General features: G+C 38.7%; 2 protein-coding genes across 2 annotated transcripts; one reads left to right on the plus strand and one right to left on the minus strand.

The window, feature by feature from the left end:
- The first annotated feature begins 9,288 nt into the window (after nucleotides 1-9,288).
- On the plus strand, nucleotides 9,289-17,414 carry LOC308412466 (EF-hand calcium-binding domain-containing protein 14-like). The gene is made up of 9 exons (XM_080906839.1): nucleotides 9,289-9,998; nucleotides 10,554-10,702; nucleotides 10,859-11,004; nucleotides 11,730-11,828; nucleotides 11,934-12,041; nucleotides 14,198-14,350; nucleotides 14,468-14,576; nucleotides 14,675-14,806; nucleotides 15,868-17,414. The coding sequence occupies exons 1-9, from the start codon at nucleotides 9,823-9,825 to the stop codon at nucleotides 16,044-16,046; spliced, it is 1,251 nt and encodes a 416-aa protein (XP_080762965.1). The 5' UTR covers nucleotides 9,289-9,822; the 3' UTR covers nucleotides 16,047-17,414.
- Nucleotides 17,181-18,885, minus strand: znf830 (zinc finger protein 830). Its single transcript, XM_080906844.1, has 2 exons — nucleotides 18,300-18,885; nucleotides 17,181-18,213 (listed from the first exon to the last, which is right to left on the minus strand). The coding sequence occupies exons 1-2, from the start codon at nucleotides 18,799-18,801 to the stop codon at nucleotides 17,657-17,659; spliced, it is 1,059 nt and encodes a 352-aa protein (XP_080762970.1). The 5' UTR covers nucleotides 18,802-18,885; the 3' UTR covers nucleotides 17,181-17,656.
- Between the last annotated feature and the right edge of the window lie 41 nt (nucleotides 18,886-18,926).

Genomic DNA, 18,926 nt, shown 5'->3' on the forward strand with positions numbered 1-18,926 from the left:
TCACATTTCACTCCCTGTCTTTGAGGCGGAAAAACATGCTCTCTGTATTTATCTAAAAGGCATTCTTAAGAGGTTTTTAAGCCATTAACAATAGATTTTGTGGAGAACCTAACAAAATAAAAAAGAGAGCTCTAACATGCCTTGATATATTAATAAAAACTACAGCAAACACAAACCTCAGTTTCTAAAAATCTCACATTTCCATTCCTGATAACAACAGCTGGGTGCATTTCAGAGCACAAAGCCCATCAGCTGCAGCAAAGGGAGTCTGGTCTGCTGCAAGCTGGATGTACTTAATAAAATAGCCAGGGTGTGAGGGGAATCTAGGCCACAGAAGTGTTTCTATTTACCACTATTTACCCCCAGCGTGTTCTCAGAGGGGGAAAAACAGGTGCAGAACCATGTTTCACCTTATGAAAACAATTGTGGAAAATTAGCATTGTTCTCCTCTTCTCCTAGCACCAGAAAAGCTGCCATCAATAAAATCAATCCTCCCTCTGTCATGCTTAAACCACTCACGTAAACAGTTTTAATCAAATCTGCAAAACTTCAATGATTTTTTTTCCCCCTTCAAAGACTCCACGTGGCCTCTTTCACACCTATTTTCTGTTCTCTGATTTCTTTGCATGTCAGCTGCTTCTCTCTGTTCTTCCTCGTGTTTGTCTCTTTTATTCTCCGTCTGTTCTCTTTTATTCTCGCTCCGTCCTTTTGCTCGTCTGGGCTGCAAACCAGCAAAACTTCCACTTTAAGAAAAAGATCGGAGGGGAAAAAAGTGATCATATGGATTTGAATTGTCCACATTTTTTTTCTTCACCTCGGTGGATGATAGAAAAACCATAGAAGACACCTAGTGTGCTGAAGACATTACCAGGAAAATGAAGGGCCTATTTCACAGACGTGGATTAAACTAATCCTGGTCTAATACACTGAAAAAGAGAACTTTGGCTGTCTTTCTGTGAAACCAATCCCTAAATCTCATTGAATTTAAAATGTCTGATATTTCTACACTCTCTATTATTACTTTATTAATAGCATATGTTGTGTCACACAGGCTCCCATGTTGATTTATAAACATGTTTACGAGTCGTGTGTGATATACGAGAAGCGCCGAACAATAAAAGTGGCGCAGCTCTGGAGTTTACTGTGCGTTAGCCTTCAACTTTCCACAAAATTCAATCAAAGAGCGATCTCACTGTGTGCTTTTCCCCTCCTCTCTCACCCCTTTCATTTGCTTAATATATTAATCTATTCCCTTTAATCCATATCAGATGATATCAGGCAGTTGCTGTATCACTGCAGTGGCAGCATATACAGTTATGTGTCGCCACTGTGCGATATGAAGCCGAGGACAGAGAATGAATCACTAAAACACAGTAGTCCTGTCTGTTATGTTTCCTTTAACATGTGAGGCATTTTAGCTGACTCTTCTGCACACATGGGAGTTACGATGAAAGAGGCAAATAGCCATCAAGGGTGCTGTCTTTGCTTTCATCCTGTAACAGTTTCTAAGCAGACCACAAAGGCAAATGCTACATATGCATTAATCGCACCGTCTCAAATGTGTTTTGCTTCCTAAACAAAGCTGACTCTGTGCCTATGAGCCTAATGTGTGTGTAATATTAAGGTTTACAAGCTCTTTGTGATTGTATTACCTCTGTACAAGATATTGCAATCAATACCACAGCATAAACATGATCACTGAATACCACTCTGCTGGATATGAAAAAAATATTAGCATTGTTACCATCAGAGCCAAGCCTGTGATTCCAGGCTCATCTGTCCTTGACTCAAGTGTTGCCTTTATGCTACGTGTCTGGTATTTTTTGATGTGAGAACATTGCCCCCTGCTGATTCCATTTTGTACACTATCTAAAAACCCTTACAAGCAAGGAGCTGAGTGACAGAAGACATGTGGGATTGGGGGGGGGGGTCACACAAATGCTGCAAAGCGATCCATCTTATCTCTGACGCCTTTTTTTCACTCCTTTCTCTGCTCTCTTGTCACAAAGCTGGTGTCATCTTCTTCTGAGCTTCCTCTGCTGGAGCAGGCACGTCAAGTTCTCAGTATGATGCCGATATTTTTATGGACGTTACAAACCAAAAACGGGGTAAAGTCTCAGGACTGTAAATGTTTCAGTAATTTTCCAAATAAATATTTATAACACGGGAAAAACACTAATTGAGTCAGTGCATCTGGGCAACGCTTTATTCTCGCTGCAGCGTTAAGGGTGCTGAAAAACTTGGCTTCGAATCTGACTTAGTTCTACAGCATTAAATATTCATGACTAAATACACAGCATTCAAAGTTGAAAAGGGGAAAACATGCTGAAGTTTTTTATTATTATTATTTAGAGTTTAGAAATTCAAAACTGACCCAAACTGCTCCATAATAAAACTGATTTATTCATGGAAATATTTGACACCACCTTTTGGGTGCTGGCATTCATGTGTATGTTACTTTGACACAGACCGCCCACCTAAACATTGTTGCACACAAAGAAGACCCCCCGTGGCAACAGCACTCCCCCGGAGCAGTGGGGGGGTTTCCTCCACACAGCAGCAGGAACCAGAAGAACCAGAAGAACAAGTACTGACCAAATGTCATATCATATGATTGTTGGGTTTTCTCTGAATCTATTATTGTACGATCTACTGTACAATATAAAGCGCATTGAGGCGACTGTTGTTGTGATTTGGCGCTATATAAATTAAATTGAATTGAATTGAATGCCCACATCCACAGATCTAATGTTATTAAATTTAAGTCATTTGTGATCTAAAATTAAGCTCTAAAGAGGTTTAATATTCTGGCTAACTAGTTTTGATGGTTGAATAAACATGTCATCATGTCATACATTAGACTGAGAAGGTGGATTAACTGCAATCTGCAGTCCCTTTAAGACCCGTGTACCTCCAGGACACTGACAAGGGCCTATAGACAAATCAAGTGTTACAATAACACACATAACTTGCTCAAGCTATAAAAGAATTGTGCACTGGACTCATTACCAAACATTATGCATAATGTGTTACCTATATTTTGCATTTTTACATATTTTTCTTCTTTTTACTCCCATATCTCTAAGTTGTATAACACACATACAGGCATTTGTAATATTCATACCCATCATTTGCACACAGTTACTATAATTACCCTGCATATGCAATCATACACAAACGAAAGAGAAAAACATCCTTGCAGTAAATATTTGCTTTTTATATATTTATCTACATCAACTGTTTGTACCTCACGAAAAAGGCCACACTACTTTTACATTTATGTAACATCACTTTAAGAACTAAGCACTGTCTCTATCAAGAAAACATCATGTCAGCAAAAAGACACAAGTTGAGTAAATAACAGTTTGAGATGCGTCCTATTAGAGAAAACAGGACATTATTGTCTGCAGGTTTTCCAGATTCTGTTCCATATAGGTTCATCTGGCAACTGTGTTCATATCAACTGTTTACCAGCTGGTTCCCTGACAACAGCTTGTATAACTGCATCAGCACAATCTGCTGCCTGTTGTCATATTTCTTGTGCTATTTTCGTGTCTGGGGCTAGCTGCTGTGAGTATGTGCGCATTCTGCAAAGCTCTAATTGGCTGACAGATACTTTGGCCAAACATTTGCATCGACCGATATCGGCTGTGCTGACTGATATCAGACAAATAAGTGGCCGATATTTTAGCTGTTGTGTCACATTAATTTTGTGCTGACTGAAAGGTTCGATGTCACAATAAAGTTTGTTTGTTTTACTTGCACAAAAGAGGAAATCTGAAAAAAATGGTATCGGTATCAGTCAGATTCTGATTTTAAACATTAGTAGTGGTGTATTAAGACTTTCACAATCAGTGCATTGAAAAGACGGTAGCCAATGACTGCAATACCATAAAAGGTTCAATTACTAAACATATCAGAGGTGAGAGCAGTGATTCATGCAAGAGGCAGAGTTGGTAAACAGAAACCAATCCAAACTCTTATAATTTTGGCACAAAAATGTGTTTATGTAGTAATAAAAGCTGAATTAAAAATGGTTCAAATGCCTTTCAGCAACATAAAAATAGTTTGGAAATGAGCAGTGCAAACTGGGCAAATAAAGGAAAAGCTCATGCATGTACTTTACTGTAAATTATATGCCTGGGCCCTGATAAGGCATCATACTGGAGCTGTCAGAAAAATCCGGTTCATAAGTTCAAGCATTTGTCACAGTTATAAATACCATGTAGATCCCATTTCATGTGTCAGCCAGAAAAGCATGAATTAAAATTTCATGTATACGCGTTGAGTCATCCAACATAATGGCTAAAAGATTCTAAATAAACGTTAAAATCGCCCGGTGGGAAAAAATTGGTATTCTAACAGCAGTCGTGCTTCCAAATGATGATAATCTGTATTCACACAGTCTGCCAAGTCAGATGAAAGCCTTCAATTAGCAGTCAATTCTATTCAGTATTTTCTATCATGCCACCACTATTTACATTCCCTGTCAGCACCCAAGGCAGCTCCATGCCCGAACGTTGCAGGAATCACGCCTGGTGAGAATATGAGTAACCCTGCTGTGAACAAAGTGCGAAAACAAGTGTTTTGTAATAATCAGAGACGTGGGCTTCTAATGCATGATGCTCCCCACCTCATGGCTGTAGATGTGAGGAGCCATAAGTTGAAGTGTCATCCCTTCAGTCGCAACCTCCGATAAAAAACTGGAGATTGCAGTGGAGAGATGAAACACCTCTGATGCTTTGATTTGCAGCCTCACACTGACAGTGTTCTGCACAGGCCCGCAGCATGATGCTTGTCCTCTCACCAGGTGTTCTTAGTGGAGACGAGCCACTGATTGAATTTTGCTTCGCTACCTATACAACACTGCTGGGCTCACAGCAAATGCATTCAAAACAATACAGTAACTGCCTTCCATTTTAATGCACTTAAATAACAGGGCAGCCACATAGTCTGGCTAAGCTATGATAATATAAGCTTTGTAGTTCCGTGGATGGCATCGTGCTATTATTGTGCACTGACAAGCATTGCCTTGAGAAATTCTTTTCTCGGGGATAATAAAGCATCAGCAGTAGGCCTCATCTTTTGCACTCAATAATCAACTCATACTGGGGTGCTAAGGAGCATCTCAGTCCCTTTGTGTGTGAGAAAATTCATCCAGTGTAGGGGTTTTCTTTCAGTATCATTATTATTAGTATTGTACTGTGTTAGTATGGGGGCCAGACACATAAAAGAACATATTTGAAAGCCAAAAGCAGACCAGTGGGAGTCTGTTTTCAGTGCAAAAAAAAAGAAAAGAAAAAGCTAAAGGCCAGTCTGCAGAGGCCCAGCGTCTACTCACGTGTCTTGCTGGGTCAGCCCAATAGCACTCCAGGTCAGCTGGATTTCTGGAAGACCCCATGCTGGAAGTGACAAATTGAAACAAAAACTTAAACTGTGTTTTATAGTTTGAGTTGAATTCATGAAAATATTATGCAAACAAGACTTCTCAGATGTGAGGATTTGCAGCTTTTCTTCGTTCTACGCCACAGTACGGCAAACTTATTTAATTTATGAATCACAGACTGTTGCAACTCGCAGAGGCCCTGAAATTAATATACATGTTTTCTGATTTTGATCCACAACACGATAAGGCAAATAAAGGCAATATCTGTAATATCGATACCAATGCTGGTATCGGTATTGGACTAATACTAGCATGATAGGACCAATACTTTGTTTCTATCCTCTAGGCTCAGTCTGTAGCCCACTGAATTGTGTTGAATAAATTATTGCTTTTAGAAATGAAAAAATAAACCTCAGACATCTTTTTTGTGTTGACTGCCATGTCTATTTTAATTATAGCCTATTGCACATTTAAACAGCAGAATTTGGGCCAAAGTTGTTTAGAGACAGACACATTTACATTCCAGGTCTCCAAAAAACACAGCTTCAAAATATATGAGGAGCTGAATGGTATGTTTTGTTGTGTTTACTCGTTGTTGTGGAAAGAATCACAGAGATTTAGTGGTCATTAAAATGTGTTCAGAATTTATTAATTGTAATAATGAAATAATACATATAATAATCATCTAACTTCTCATTAGATCTGACACAACACCTTCCGTAAGCTGCCTTAATAAGATGAAAGTATCAGTATTGGTATTTACTTGGTAGAGGATCGATACCAAAATGGGCAGTGTCGCACAGCACCAGTGCAGAAACAACTGGGAGCTGTCGGGACATGGTCATGTGGCCTACAGCGGGTGTCTTGTGGTCTTTGACACAGTGGCAGTAAATCCCTTTGTTTGCAGGCTGTGACTGGGAGTTTAGAGCCTGTGTCAAGGCTGATTTGGCTCAATTCTCATAAGAGAGAAGTCAGACTCACCACTCTTCGTGCAGTTCTCAAAACAGTTAATTTTTCATAACAGAGCTCACCTGTGCAAAAGACACTCCAACAATCAAACATTTTGCCATTTGGTAAAGCATGAAGAGTCCATCAATCGCTTCAACACCATTTAAAGACTGAGTATTTGAAATGTTGAGGTTTTTTCTCAAAACCTTACTTACTTTGGAAAGAGTTCTGGAAATGAAATGTGAAGGATTTTAAAAAAACAACTTTATAAAACTGATGAAGAAAAGCAAAATAGTGCTCAGAAACAGAAAACAGCCAAAGAATATACATAGTGAGAACATAGCATCAACTACTGTACAGTCCAGTAAAGTCAACAACATGCATTCAGCAACCACTTTATTAGGTACGCCTGTTCCACTGCTCATTACAGTAATCCAGCATAACTCAAAGCATTTAGAGATGTAGTCATGGTGAAGACAGCCTGCTGAGGCTTAAACCGAGCATCGGAATAAGGAATGTCGGACAGGTTGGTGTGAGTATTTCAGACATTGTTGATATACTGGGTTTTTCCTGCACAACCATCTCCAGGGTTTCTGAAATACGAAAATATCCAGTGAGGAGCAGTTGTCTGCGTGAAAGTACAATGTTGATGTCAGAGAAGAATGGCCAGACTGCTTCGAGCTGATAGGAAGGCAACAGTAACTCAACTCGTTGCCTGCAAACTATGCAGAGGAGCATTTCTATTTGTTGCAAGAAAACCTCTGACAGTGTGTTACTGCATTTATTCTTTCACACATATCTGAAAAAAGTTTAAAGTAATTTGATTGAAAAAATTAATGCAATGCTGGACAGTATTCGGGAAAGCGAGCAATCTAGACTTGTGACAAAAGTACAAACTGTTTTGATGAGCTGTCAGATTCAAGGTAGAAGTGTGTGAACACAGTAACGAATACTTTTAGAAGTGAAGTCTGTCTAGAAACAATAGCAGTGTGTGTAAAAACAATGAGAATGTCAAATGTAAGTGAGGAAATGCGTCACTGATTGGAGCACTGCAGTAAGAGTAGTGAGAATGACTTTTGTGCTGTGAGAATTGAACCAAAGCGACCGAGGGAAACTGTAATTAATGTATTTCTTCTTTAGTCTTCTCATTTGTTTGACACAGCAGGTAACCTGTGAGGAAAAAGGTAGCATGGAATTTTTTTTATTAACAAATCACAACTTGGCAACATTTTCCATCAAAATATGATGACATTGATAAAATATCACCAACACAGAGCAGACTTGAGGGTTTTTTTCTTCTTCTTTGCCTTAACTTTGATTGTTGCTTATTTGTTCATAAATATTTAATTCTTTGGAGAATTGTAAGATTTGAAGCCAAGTTTTCAGGGAATTTAATCCTGCAGTGAGAATAATGTTGCCCAGATGCTCTGACTCAATTAAAGATTTTTCCTTTAAATATTTATTTAGAATATTAGTGAATTATTATTGTTACCCTTCAGCCATTCCTTAGTATTTTCTGTGGTTTGGCTGACAGGGTATGTTGTCCTGCTTGGGGAGTCCATTCCCTTCAGGGTGTGTGATTGATCTTCACTAGTGTGTAAGTGGGTGTCAATATACCATCCATATGAAAGCCAGAACCTAATGTTTCCCAGCAAAGCAGTGCACAGTGAATGAAAAATAATCAGTGTTATTCATTTTACCTGGTAGTAGTTTTAATTTTTAATTTTTGCCCAGAATCATTAATGTTACCATTTAAAAAAAAAAAAAAGAATAAATACATGAATAAGTAAATACTGCTGAGGGAATAAAAGTACAAAGAATTTATTTTTTTAAAAAAAGCATAAACTCTTTTACTTGTGGATGAAAATGATCACTACTTTAAGTCCCTATTTTTAAAGTGTATAAATAGGATCTTATAAAAGAATATCATAACTGAACGAGTACAATCTCTAATGTAGGTGTAAGTGGATGCAAGTGTTTGCTAAGTTATTTTTTAACCACAACAACTCCTCCTGTTGTTAAACAGCATATCTTTAATTTGCAATAAGAATTTTTTCCATGTTAATTATAAAATGTCATCATGATTTGTATTTTAGCAACATTATTAAAGCCTATATTTTAAAACAGTGCCTCATCTAAAAACATGGAAAAATGAAAGAACCAAGAAGTTAACATATAAACCCCTATTGTTATGCTATTATAAACTTTGTCCCAATTTTATCACAAATACACAAAATAAGAGAGAGAATTATATTGTATTATATTTATCTGATATTTAAATTATGTGTGCCATGTGCACAACACTGTTCTTAATTATTGTACTGTAATTTACATCCTGAACTTAAGTGAACTTTATTTATTTCAGTCATTATAGTCCACTTGAAACCAAAAAACAAAAAAGTAATAAAAGACAACACAAAAATACAAGCATCAGTGATTACACCGTGAAATTTTCCAGTGTTTTGAGAAGTAGGAAAACATCACTTATCAGTTAAAGAAGGCACAGTTAAAACTATTATGACCAGATTTTCTGAATCAATTGGCTGACACATTTGCATGTAACCTCCCTCAGCAAAGCATGAAAGGTAGGAACATTACAAGACAACAGGTGCTTTTAAAGTATATAATAGACTGTAATCAAATGATTAAATATTCATAGACTGTCGTCTGTTTTCTTTAAAGCTCCATCAAATTTTTTGTTTCATATATATTTATATATGACTCAGCGTTATTGCACCTACTCTGTGTTCCACTGTTATCGGTCTTCTTTGATTTGCAAAACCCTGGCTCACAGTGACAGATTATAAGTCATTTACAACAGTTTAAATATTATCTGTCACTTTTTGACACGACCGTGCGACTGCTGTCTGTCTGTCGGGGACGGCTGGTGTTTTGCTCCCATGGCTCGCTCCCTGTCAAAACGGAGCGCAGGAAGTGGCACCGTTTTGGACCAATGAGCTGTGAGATTACTGGGACGCCCTACCCAAACAACACAGGCAGCAGAACAAATTGTTGTTGGAAATATGTTTACGATATGACCGACAGGTTGTATTGATTTATTTAAACACTTGAATGCTGTGTTTCGGAAATGACACAGGTCAGAGCAGCAAATTTTAAAATTCAATGAGACGTTGTAAGAGCACAGCGGCGACCAGCATTAGCAAACGTTAGCAAGCTGTCAGATGCTAGCCGAGGAAGCTAACCGGTAGCGCGTTTAACAAGTTATTTTAGAGAAGCTCCTTTATTTGTCGGAGGGTAACGTCACACCGAACACTTTGTTCGTGCATTATTTGTATGGTAAAGAATCCAAAAAACCGATGTGTTTTTATCTATTTGCACCATTGCCTGGTTGAAATTTAAGCTAGCAAAAGGACGTTAAGTTAGCTTAGCTCCGCTCCGTAAACTTAACATCTACCAAACTGGACAAAACATTGGATTTAGTGGGGTTTAAATCGGGCTCGGCGGGTTCGCTGACCCCTCAAAAGAAGATGAAGAAGAGGAAGGAGCTAAATGCTTTGATTGGTCTCGGGGACAGCAAGAGGAAGAAGACCAAAAAGGGCTCCGGTCACCGGCTTCTCCGAACCGAGCCTCCGGACTCGGAATCGGACTCGAGTTCCGACGATGACGACTTCAACGGCATGAACGGCGGAGTCAACTTTGGGAAGTAAGTAAGCAGTTTAACGAGATTTTGTTACGTGTGTATAGCATGTTTTTTCCTACGCAATTGACCTCATTAATAAGATGCCTTAAATTCACTTTGAGTTTCTAAAGAAAATCTGAAAGTGAGTTCTACCTCTGAATTCACTTTTAATAACGTGTGCTTGTGTTTTAATGTGTCATGCTTTGGGACTGGCTTGTCACTATTTTATAAACTTCAGGGATACATGGGAAAATGTAAAAATAATAAATATGTTTTTCAGCATCATTTCAACAGTCAGCTCCCATCGAGCACACTGCCTTTATAGTGCAGAGATTAAAAGAAAACCTCTTTATTGTCAGATCAATTCACTCTCCTGCTTCTGTGCTCGGAGCATCAGGAAAATCATTGACTGTATAGAATCTACCCATCCAGATTTCTGAAGCATGATTGCTTACAAATAATCCTCATAATTCCCATAACATAGCACACAGCTTTCTGAAAATATCTCCTTCATTAAAAATGGAAGAATGTGTACGGCTGTAAAGCTGTCTCACGTTACTGTGTTTCTTCTCTTTACAGAAGAAGCTACACACAGTGCTGCAATGTGTGCTATCCCTTGTTTCTGTTCATCATATTAGCTGCCTGTGTCATGGCCTGTGGTGGGCTCATATGGATGCAGATTGCTCTGAAAGAAGATTTGGACTCCCTGAAAGAAAAGCTGCACAGCAGTAAGACTCCTAAACAAACCTTGTTATCTTTTTGTTATCACTGAAAAGAAAAGAAAAGAAAAAAAAGGTCTTGTACTTTGTACACAAGCATTTTATATGCTAGTTAAACAGTCACATATTCCTTTATTTTAACACTTATGTTGTTTTTTGTTACAGTGGAATCCAGCCAGAAGGTTTCGTCAAGTGAAATACCAAAATTAAGCGAGGACCTGAAAAACAAGGAGAGACAGCTTGATGATATTGAGAACGGTGGCAGAGGCCTGAACAAACTCTGGTCCAATCTGACAGAAATGAACCGAAAGGTCAGTCATAATGTCTGTCTGGAGGTTTTGAAACCACCTCGACATTTACTCAGTCATACATACAAAACTGAGCTGTTAATGATAAGCTACTGAGTGGTAGTTAAACTTAGAGTGAGATTTAACTCAGGATGATGCACTTTTCATACCATGTAGCTGAAAATTGCTTTAGAAAAGTTTTCGAAATTGCAGATATAATGCATGAAATAGAAGTGGTGCCAACAGTAGTAGTTAAAGTATATTTTTTTAATTTGTGGTGTTAACTTGTAAAAAAGAAAATGCATAATTTATGTTCCTACAAATTGGATTGGATTTTTTTTTAATTTTCTGAAATGATAGGTAGGAACAAAGAAGAAGATTTTTACATTTATTTAGTCTCTTTAGTCTTAAGTTTAGGTTTGCTGAGATAAAATGATTGAATATATAAAGATGCCAGTTTGTTGAAGTCACCAGACTAAGACGTCAGCTTTTTAGTAATTTATTAACAAACATGTTACATTTTTACTGAAACATTCAAATTCAAAGCAAGATGGACAAAATAACATACCTAGTATAATAATGTAATAGTAATACAGTCCAAAAGCACCACATACATTTGTTTTAAATATGTAAAACAAACAGAATATTGTAACATTAGTGATGGTAAATTTGAGGGATGTTCTATTAGATTGCATTTTTTGTTAGGTGTTCCTAATAAAGTGGATGGTTTGTGTCTTTTATTTGTACAGATCAGTTTGCTGGACTCTGCTGTAAACCATTTAAAAGCCAACTTGAAATCCGCTGCTGATTTAATTAGCCTTCCAACAACAGTAGAAGAGCTTCAAAAGGTGAGAAGAAAAGGGTAATAAAAACAGAAAAAAGATGCCTTGTACTTTTTTCCCCCTTTTAAAAATTTTGTTAGAAGTGACTTTACAAATATTTTTCTTTTCCAGAGTGTTGCTACAATTGGGAGCACGCTTACAAGTGTACAACACGATGTGAAGACTATGCAGGCTGCTCTTGAAACTCAGAAGAAAGATGACGACTTGAAGGAGACAGTGGTAAATTTATCAGTGACATTTGTAATAGTTTGGATTGAACAACTGACAGTTGGTACAACTACATGTTGTGACTAAAGAGCATATCAGATCTTGAAAGCGCTTCCTCCACACATTCACACTTTCAGATTGCTTTTGTACTTCTTGCTTGTGTATGTTTGCAGTTGACTAATTGTACTTTTTCCTTATTTGGCCATTGTTTGCATGCAGTTACATTAATGTATGTTGATAATAAACCTGGGAAAGATTTCAGGTAATAATTACATTAAATGCGCAAACAATTTCTGAAAGCAAAAATCTGAGACTGCTTTAAACACTCAGTTTTTCTTCTTTTGTCTTAGTGTCATGTCAGGGAGCACAGATATCTTTAATATTTCTGAAGGAAAAATGTCTTTTAAACTGAAGCGAAAATGGCTAAAGCTACTTGATTCAGAAAGTGTATATAGGTATAAGCAATTAGGTTTTACGTTTTGTTTTAATTGTTAATTATGCAGATTTAAGCAAACGAGAGAACAGAAAAAATTCCCTTTAATAATTTGCTCTGTGTAGTTACACATGCAAAAAACATTTTTAGTCACTTAAATGTAACTATTTTTATTCTTAATTTTTTACTTTCCTTCTAGAATGTACACAACCCTCTTGTTTGTGTTATTGAGTGCATGTGTTATCCACATGCACTCAGTGACCACTCTATTAGTTACACCTGTTCAACTGCATGTTTAGGAACATCAGCCAAACACGTGGCAGCTGCTTCATGCATTTGGGCATGTCGTTATGGTCAAGATGAGCGAAAGTTCAAAATGAGTATCAGAATGGGGGATAAAAGTGATTTAAGTGAATGTGGTATGGTTGTTGGTGCCAGATGGGCTAGTCTCAGTATTTCGCATATTGTCGTTCTACTGGGAGTTTTCCTCATAACCATCTCTGGGGTTTACAGGGAATGGTGTGAAAAAGAGAAAATATCCAGTGAGCAGCAGTTCTCTGGGTGAAAATGCCAGAGGTCAGAAAAGAATGACCAGACTGCTTTGAGCTGATAGGAAGGCAACAGTATCTCAAATAACCACTCGTTATGTACTAAGAACTGAGGTTGTTCTGAAGGAAAAAGGGGATCCTAGCTGGCACTATCAAGATATGCCTAATAAAGTAGCCAGTGGTTATATATCTCAGTGTGTCTCAGTAGTTACGACTGTTTCTCAATGTTGATAAATTGTATGAGAGGCAGAAGGGTCCATGAGTATAGCCTTCCCAGCAGTTTTTCACAAATATTGAAGGGTTAATGCAGTGTTGGCAGCTGACAACCATCACAGAATAATCAGTAGCTGTATTCCTTCAGAAATAGGATAGGGCTTCAAGCTTTAGTATTTCACATGAGCAAAGCTGAAAAATTATTTTATGAGTCAATGTCAAAGTTGGATTTCACTTATGTTGTTTGACAGCTTGTCTGTTTTTATTTACATCTCTGCTCCCTTCAAATGCTGCTGAAGGCTGCAGATCTTATTTATTATTTATGTATGGACGTATAGAGACAGGTGTGCGCATAAAACAAGTACTGCGCGCACTGGAATGAATGCGTTAAATAACTTGGTGTCCTGCTGTCTAATGTACTTTCAGTCTCACTCAGAATTGAGACATATCTACTCAGACATGACCAAGGCGTTTCAGTCGATGAAATGTTAGTTGATCTGCTTAACTGTTACACAGATCCAAACCAGAAGCTGAGGTGAACTTCGCCACAGCGAGATTAACTTGCTAAACCACAAATGCATGCATGCTTTTGCAGTTCTTGTCAAGCTTACATTGACGGAGTTGCTGGGTTAAGAAGGTCCTGTCATTTCTTGGATTCATGCCTTGTGTTTCCATCCATAATACATGAAACAAGTGCCAATCTATTTTGGGAGCTTAGATGCTTTAGTTTGCAGAGTGAAACTAGGTCAAATATCCGAGACGACTGCAGAATGTTTTCTCCACATTATTTTTCATTAGCACAACAGGAAGATAAAAGACACACAGAAAGTAATTGTACACTTCCATCTACCTGATACCATGACTGCAGCAGTCATATGAGGTACACTGTCAACCTGAACCTGTTAACACCTTGGTATAAAATCTATTTTCCCTTAACTATGAGATGGTTGACATGTTCTTTTTAATCATTATAGGACATAACAGACCTGAGAAAAGCCATGAGTGAGGTTAACAAGACAGAGGAGCAGCACCACACATGGACTGATGAGCAGATCCACATCCTCCTCTCTACAGTGGCAGATCTTCATCAGAGAGTGGCCTCATTAGAGAACGGCTCAAAACAAAGCGTCAGTAATATGATGAGCCTTTTTTTCCCTTCCCTTTGATGATTTTGTGGCGTTGTGTTGATACCAGGATTTACAGGAACACTGTAAGCACTTTTTATTTTATCTTCTGCTGTACAGTTGAACAACAATGACCCAGCACCTGAAGCAGCAGTCAGCAGTGAAAGTCCAGCAACTGAGGCGGTGAACGAAGCTACAACAACCAAAGCAACACCGGGGGATGTGCAGGGTAAAGTGTAGACAAAAGGGAGCTCATCACAGAGGTCATATTTGCCCCGTGTTGCATTTTAATGCTTATTTCTTCTTTATTTATGTATTTTCTGACAGAGATCACCACCCCGCTGACAGAGCCACAGACGAGCAGGCATCCTCCCTTTTTAACTGCAAACCGCTCGAGGAGACATATTTGGACAAAATGTCCAAAGACTGTGTCACTGCCTGGCATCGGTTCTCTGACAGGTGCACTCTAACACTATAAAATACATATCTCAGCATTCATAAGAAAAAAAATCAAAATATTGGGAATTACACACGCTGGCTTTATTGTGAAGTTAAATGAGACGATTGATTCTTCGCTGTAATGAAAGGAGTCTCTGCTTGTTGCCTGGCAACCTTACCAAGATGATAAGACTACCTTTCAGCCAACAAATAGCCCAGCGCATAATCCCCTAATCTTATTTTGATACTTTTTTTGCATTGATTCAGCAAAAGGGATACATTGCGTTAATGAGCTTTCGAGGCGCTGCAAGAACAAAACCATCGCAGTCCTTTCATATCCTTGTAGTACAGTGAGGCTAAATCCACACTTATATGAAAATGATCTGTTGTCAGAAGAATGTTTTAGCATCTCCACACATACTAGCAAACCTAATATCAGGCATTTCTAAAAGACTCAGTTGTAGGGTTCCTAATGCTAGAGTGGTGCGGAAATGCATTTTTCTTAGAAAACTGTAAATGTGTGGACATGCTCTAAACCTATGAAATTAGATTTCTGTCAAATGTCCTGGCATGAAATGAAACATAATTAAGAGCAAATAATTGAATTTCATGAGTGCAGGTATTGATTGCAGGACGGAAGAAGGACACTACTGTGAACGGTCACTTTCTAAGCAGTGATGCCACAACCTCTGGATTAAACAGGTTCAGTTTTGTGTGGTAAACTGAGCCACACCATGGCAGTTATATACCATATTTGTTTACAATTAGGAAATTGCAGTTTGCATTTCCACCCAGTCACTATATGTGCAGTACATGTATCTGCTGAAGACTGGGCAACTTTTTGTTGGTGGTTGTATATGCCTTGTATTTCGGCTCTAACTCTAAAATCATAAATGCTGAATCCTGATGTTCTTTATGATTTTTTTTTTCTTTAAATCTTAATAAGCTATGTGATGTTTTAAAACAAACTAACAGGACAGAAGTGAGGAGGCTCCAGAACTTGTTGCTTTGCTTTTAGCAGAAAATTAAATATTTCCAAAGTGTACAAATTTTGTTTGTAATTAAAATATTTTTTGTTACAGACTTGGAACGCATGTTCCAGCAGACAGATGCTGAACAAAATTCATTGAGTCTGACCTACGAGGACCTGAGGGAAATATTTGGAACATCAACACCCAGCCATCGTATCGTCAAGTGCTTTGACACTGACGGGGATCAGAAGTATTCGATGAAGGAGCTGAGAGCTGCTTTAGGTTTGTGAGCACATCATCATCACCGAGAGCAGTGAACAGTATTGAATACCCAGCTGGGTCTGTGGGGTTTGGGTTTTCCGCCTCTTTTCTGTAATTGCTGCACTTTCCTGAACTGAATATTTATCTTACTGATTGTGGAAAAAGTGACACTGACATTCCCCGTACTCGCTCCCCATCCTCGAGTCCATTTCGACTTAGTGTCAGCCCCAAAGCATCTTAAATTTTAACAGCAATCCAAATGAGTATCTGTATATAGAACATCCAGCTCCTATGTTAACAAACGGCTCGGTTTATATTATTAATCCATGGAAAATAAGTGTGAATTATTTTGACTCTCTTGCTTTACCCTGAATCTTAAGACTTGCAGTGTTCATGTACTTGTCTTTATTTGTTGGTTGGTTTGTTCGTTCCTTGGACCAACTGTCTCATCTTGATGTAAAGTTTTTGTGTATTTAGCTTTTACTGAGGCTGTAACTGTCAGTGTATAGCAGACTTTCCTCCTGCCGGCACCTGGTACAACTCACGTAAACTTTATTTATAGAACATGAGATAGAATTTTATGAATGTTTACAAATGACTACTATAAACAGCTTTGTCAGGCTTTTGTTTTGGTTTTAGACAATTTCCTTACTTCTCCAAAAACATACTTTTGTATGCTATTTTCTACGCTGGATACAAGTTTGATTGTTCCTCCTCATTTACCTTATTCAGATGGTTTGGATCATGTATATTATCCATCTGTACATGTATATCTAGTGACTGTGGTTCTGTTTTATGCATTTTCCTGATGTTTTGCAGATTTGAAGGGCTACGAACACTTAAAGTCACGTAAAAGATTTTTAAAGCCGTAACTCATGAGGCATATGTAGCAATAACAAAATGATTTAGATGTTACCTGTGTAGAATTGCAGTGGAAAGGCAGAAGACATAGCTCACAATATGTAACAGGTAGTATAAGAAGCACTGATCGTCACTCTGGACTTGACTCATTTTATGCCATTTAAATGGCCTCATAATGTTGTACTTACATCATAAATTTGTCATATTCAGACTTTGTTGTATGCTGTAAAAATGTATTCTAATCTAGTTACCTTGTAAATGGGGTTGGGATGATAAAAAAAAAAATTGCTTTAGAGACATAATCCAACATGTTGCATTTTTTAATTCTGTTGTGCTTTGCATGTTCCTTTTTATGTAACATGAACGCATTATTTATAACTTAACGTAGGCGACTAATTGTTTTTGCGGGACATGGGTTAGCTGGCTTTGGTCGCCATTGCATAGATTTTGGGTCCATGCTGCTACTGTATGTAAATGAGAGATTTTATGAATGTCTTTGTTTGAGCACCAATGAATAAACATACAGTTAAAGGTTTGATTGTTGGATTCCCATGTGTCATAAGACAAAAGTGGCAATTCTCATGTGTCTGTGGCACTCAGGTCTTTTACTAGAATTATATCCAATCCAGTCTGAAATATACAAAGGGAGAAAGATTTGATAGACATTTTCACAAACTTCACAGTTTTTGGAAACTGGAACAAATTGGCATCCACCTTGAGGAAGGCTATAACAATATTCTGAATAAAACTGAGGTCAGTCACACATATCAAGAGAAAGTCAGGCCAGAGCTCCTTTGGCTCTCCAGTCCTGCGACAAAAGCCCCAGCAACTCCTCTTCATTCTCCTCCTCTTCTTCTTCAGTGCTGTCGCCAGTGTCCACTTGTTCCTGCTTTCTGGGCAGAGACTTGCTCTTCACCACATCCCGTCTGTCCCTCAGTACTTCCACCCTCTTGTAACACTCAATTTGTTCATCAATTTCATCAATCTGACGTTCAAGTCGCCCCTCCTCGTCTTCTTCTGCCACGATGGCCTCGGACTTTGTGTTCACCTGTCGGATCTCCTTTTGAAACTCTTCCCACTCCTTGTCCATTTGATCCTTAGGAGCGTCCACGTTGCGCACTTTGGCATCTCTAACCGGATCGTCGAAGAAACCCTCCGGGAGCGCCTCGGCTGTGTTGTCTTTCTTCTCTGGGATCTTTTCCTGAACGTCTGCTTTGAGGATGGAGCCTGAATGGGAGATTGCAGGCGTGGGTGGGATGGAGCTGTCAAAGAAGTCAGCTGGTAGTCCTGCAGCTTCATCCTTCTGAGCAGGCGGATGTGTGGCCACCTGTTCACCTGTCAGAATCAGAATCAGAAAGGGTTTTATTGCCAAATGTTGAGCGGGTTTACAACATTAGGAAATTGCTTCAGTGCAAACATACTGTTATGTTTGTATGTCTCCCCAGTAGCTTCATTATCATCATCATCGTCCTCATCATAGACTCCAGCCAGCAGGCTCAGTCCTGCAGTCTTCTGTGAAGAAGCAGCTGCCCTCTCGCTGGGTTTCTCAAAGAAATTTCCTGGCAGTCCTAACGAAGGCTGACCAGGAGCCGCTGCGGGTTTCGCCTTTTTTCCTTTAACGTCCTCGTCGTCGGGTGCTTTCCGCTTCAGTGGCTGACTCTGCGGTGTCACCGGTTGAGTTTTTGCTCCCTTCAGCTCAGCAACCTTTTCTTTGTGCTGTTTCCCAAGAACATGCGCCGACCACAGCAGTTCGGACTTCACCTGCACATTGCACAGGGTACAACTGAGGTGGCCGAGACTGTTGTATTTAGCAAACGGAGACTCGACGCGTTTCTTGTCACTGGCTTGCTTTTGTTTCTCCCTCATTAGCCGTCGAAGTTCCTCTTGATTAACAACTTTCTTCCCTTTCTTAGAGGTCGCCATTCTTGTAAACAAAAACAAGCTCGTTAGCTAGCCAGCGAGTTGCTTCTGGAGAAGTACGCGCGTCTCATAAAGATGACGCAATACAATAATCTCGCGAGATCTGTCAGTTGCCTGCTAACGGGGTT

This window comes from Rhamphochromis sp. 'chilingali', assembly GCF_963969265.1.
Source record: "Rhamphochromis sp. 'chilingali' genome assembly, chromosome: 16".
In the NCBI taxonomy this organism is placed as follows: domain Eukaryota; kingdom Metazoa; phylum Chordata; class Actinopteri; order Cichliformes; family Cichlidae; genus Rhamphochromis; species Rhamphochromis sp. 'chilingali'.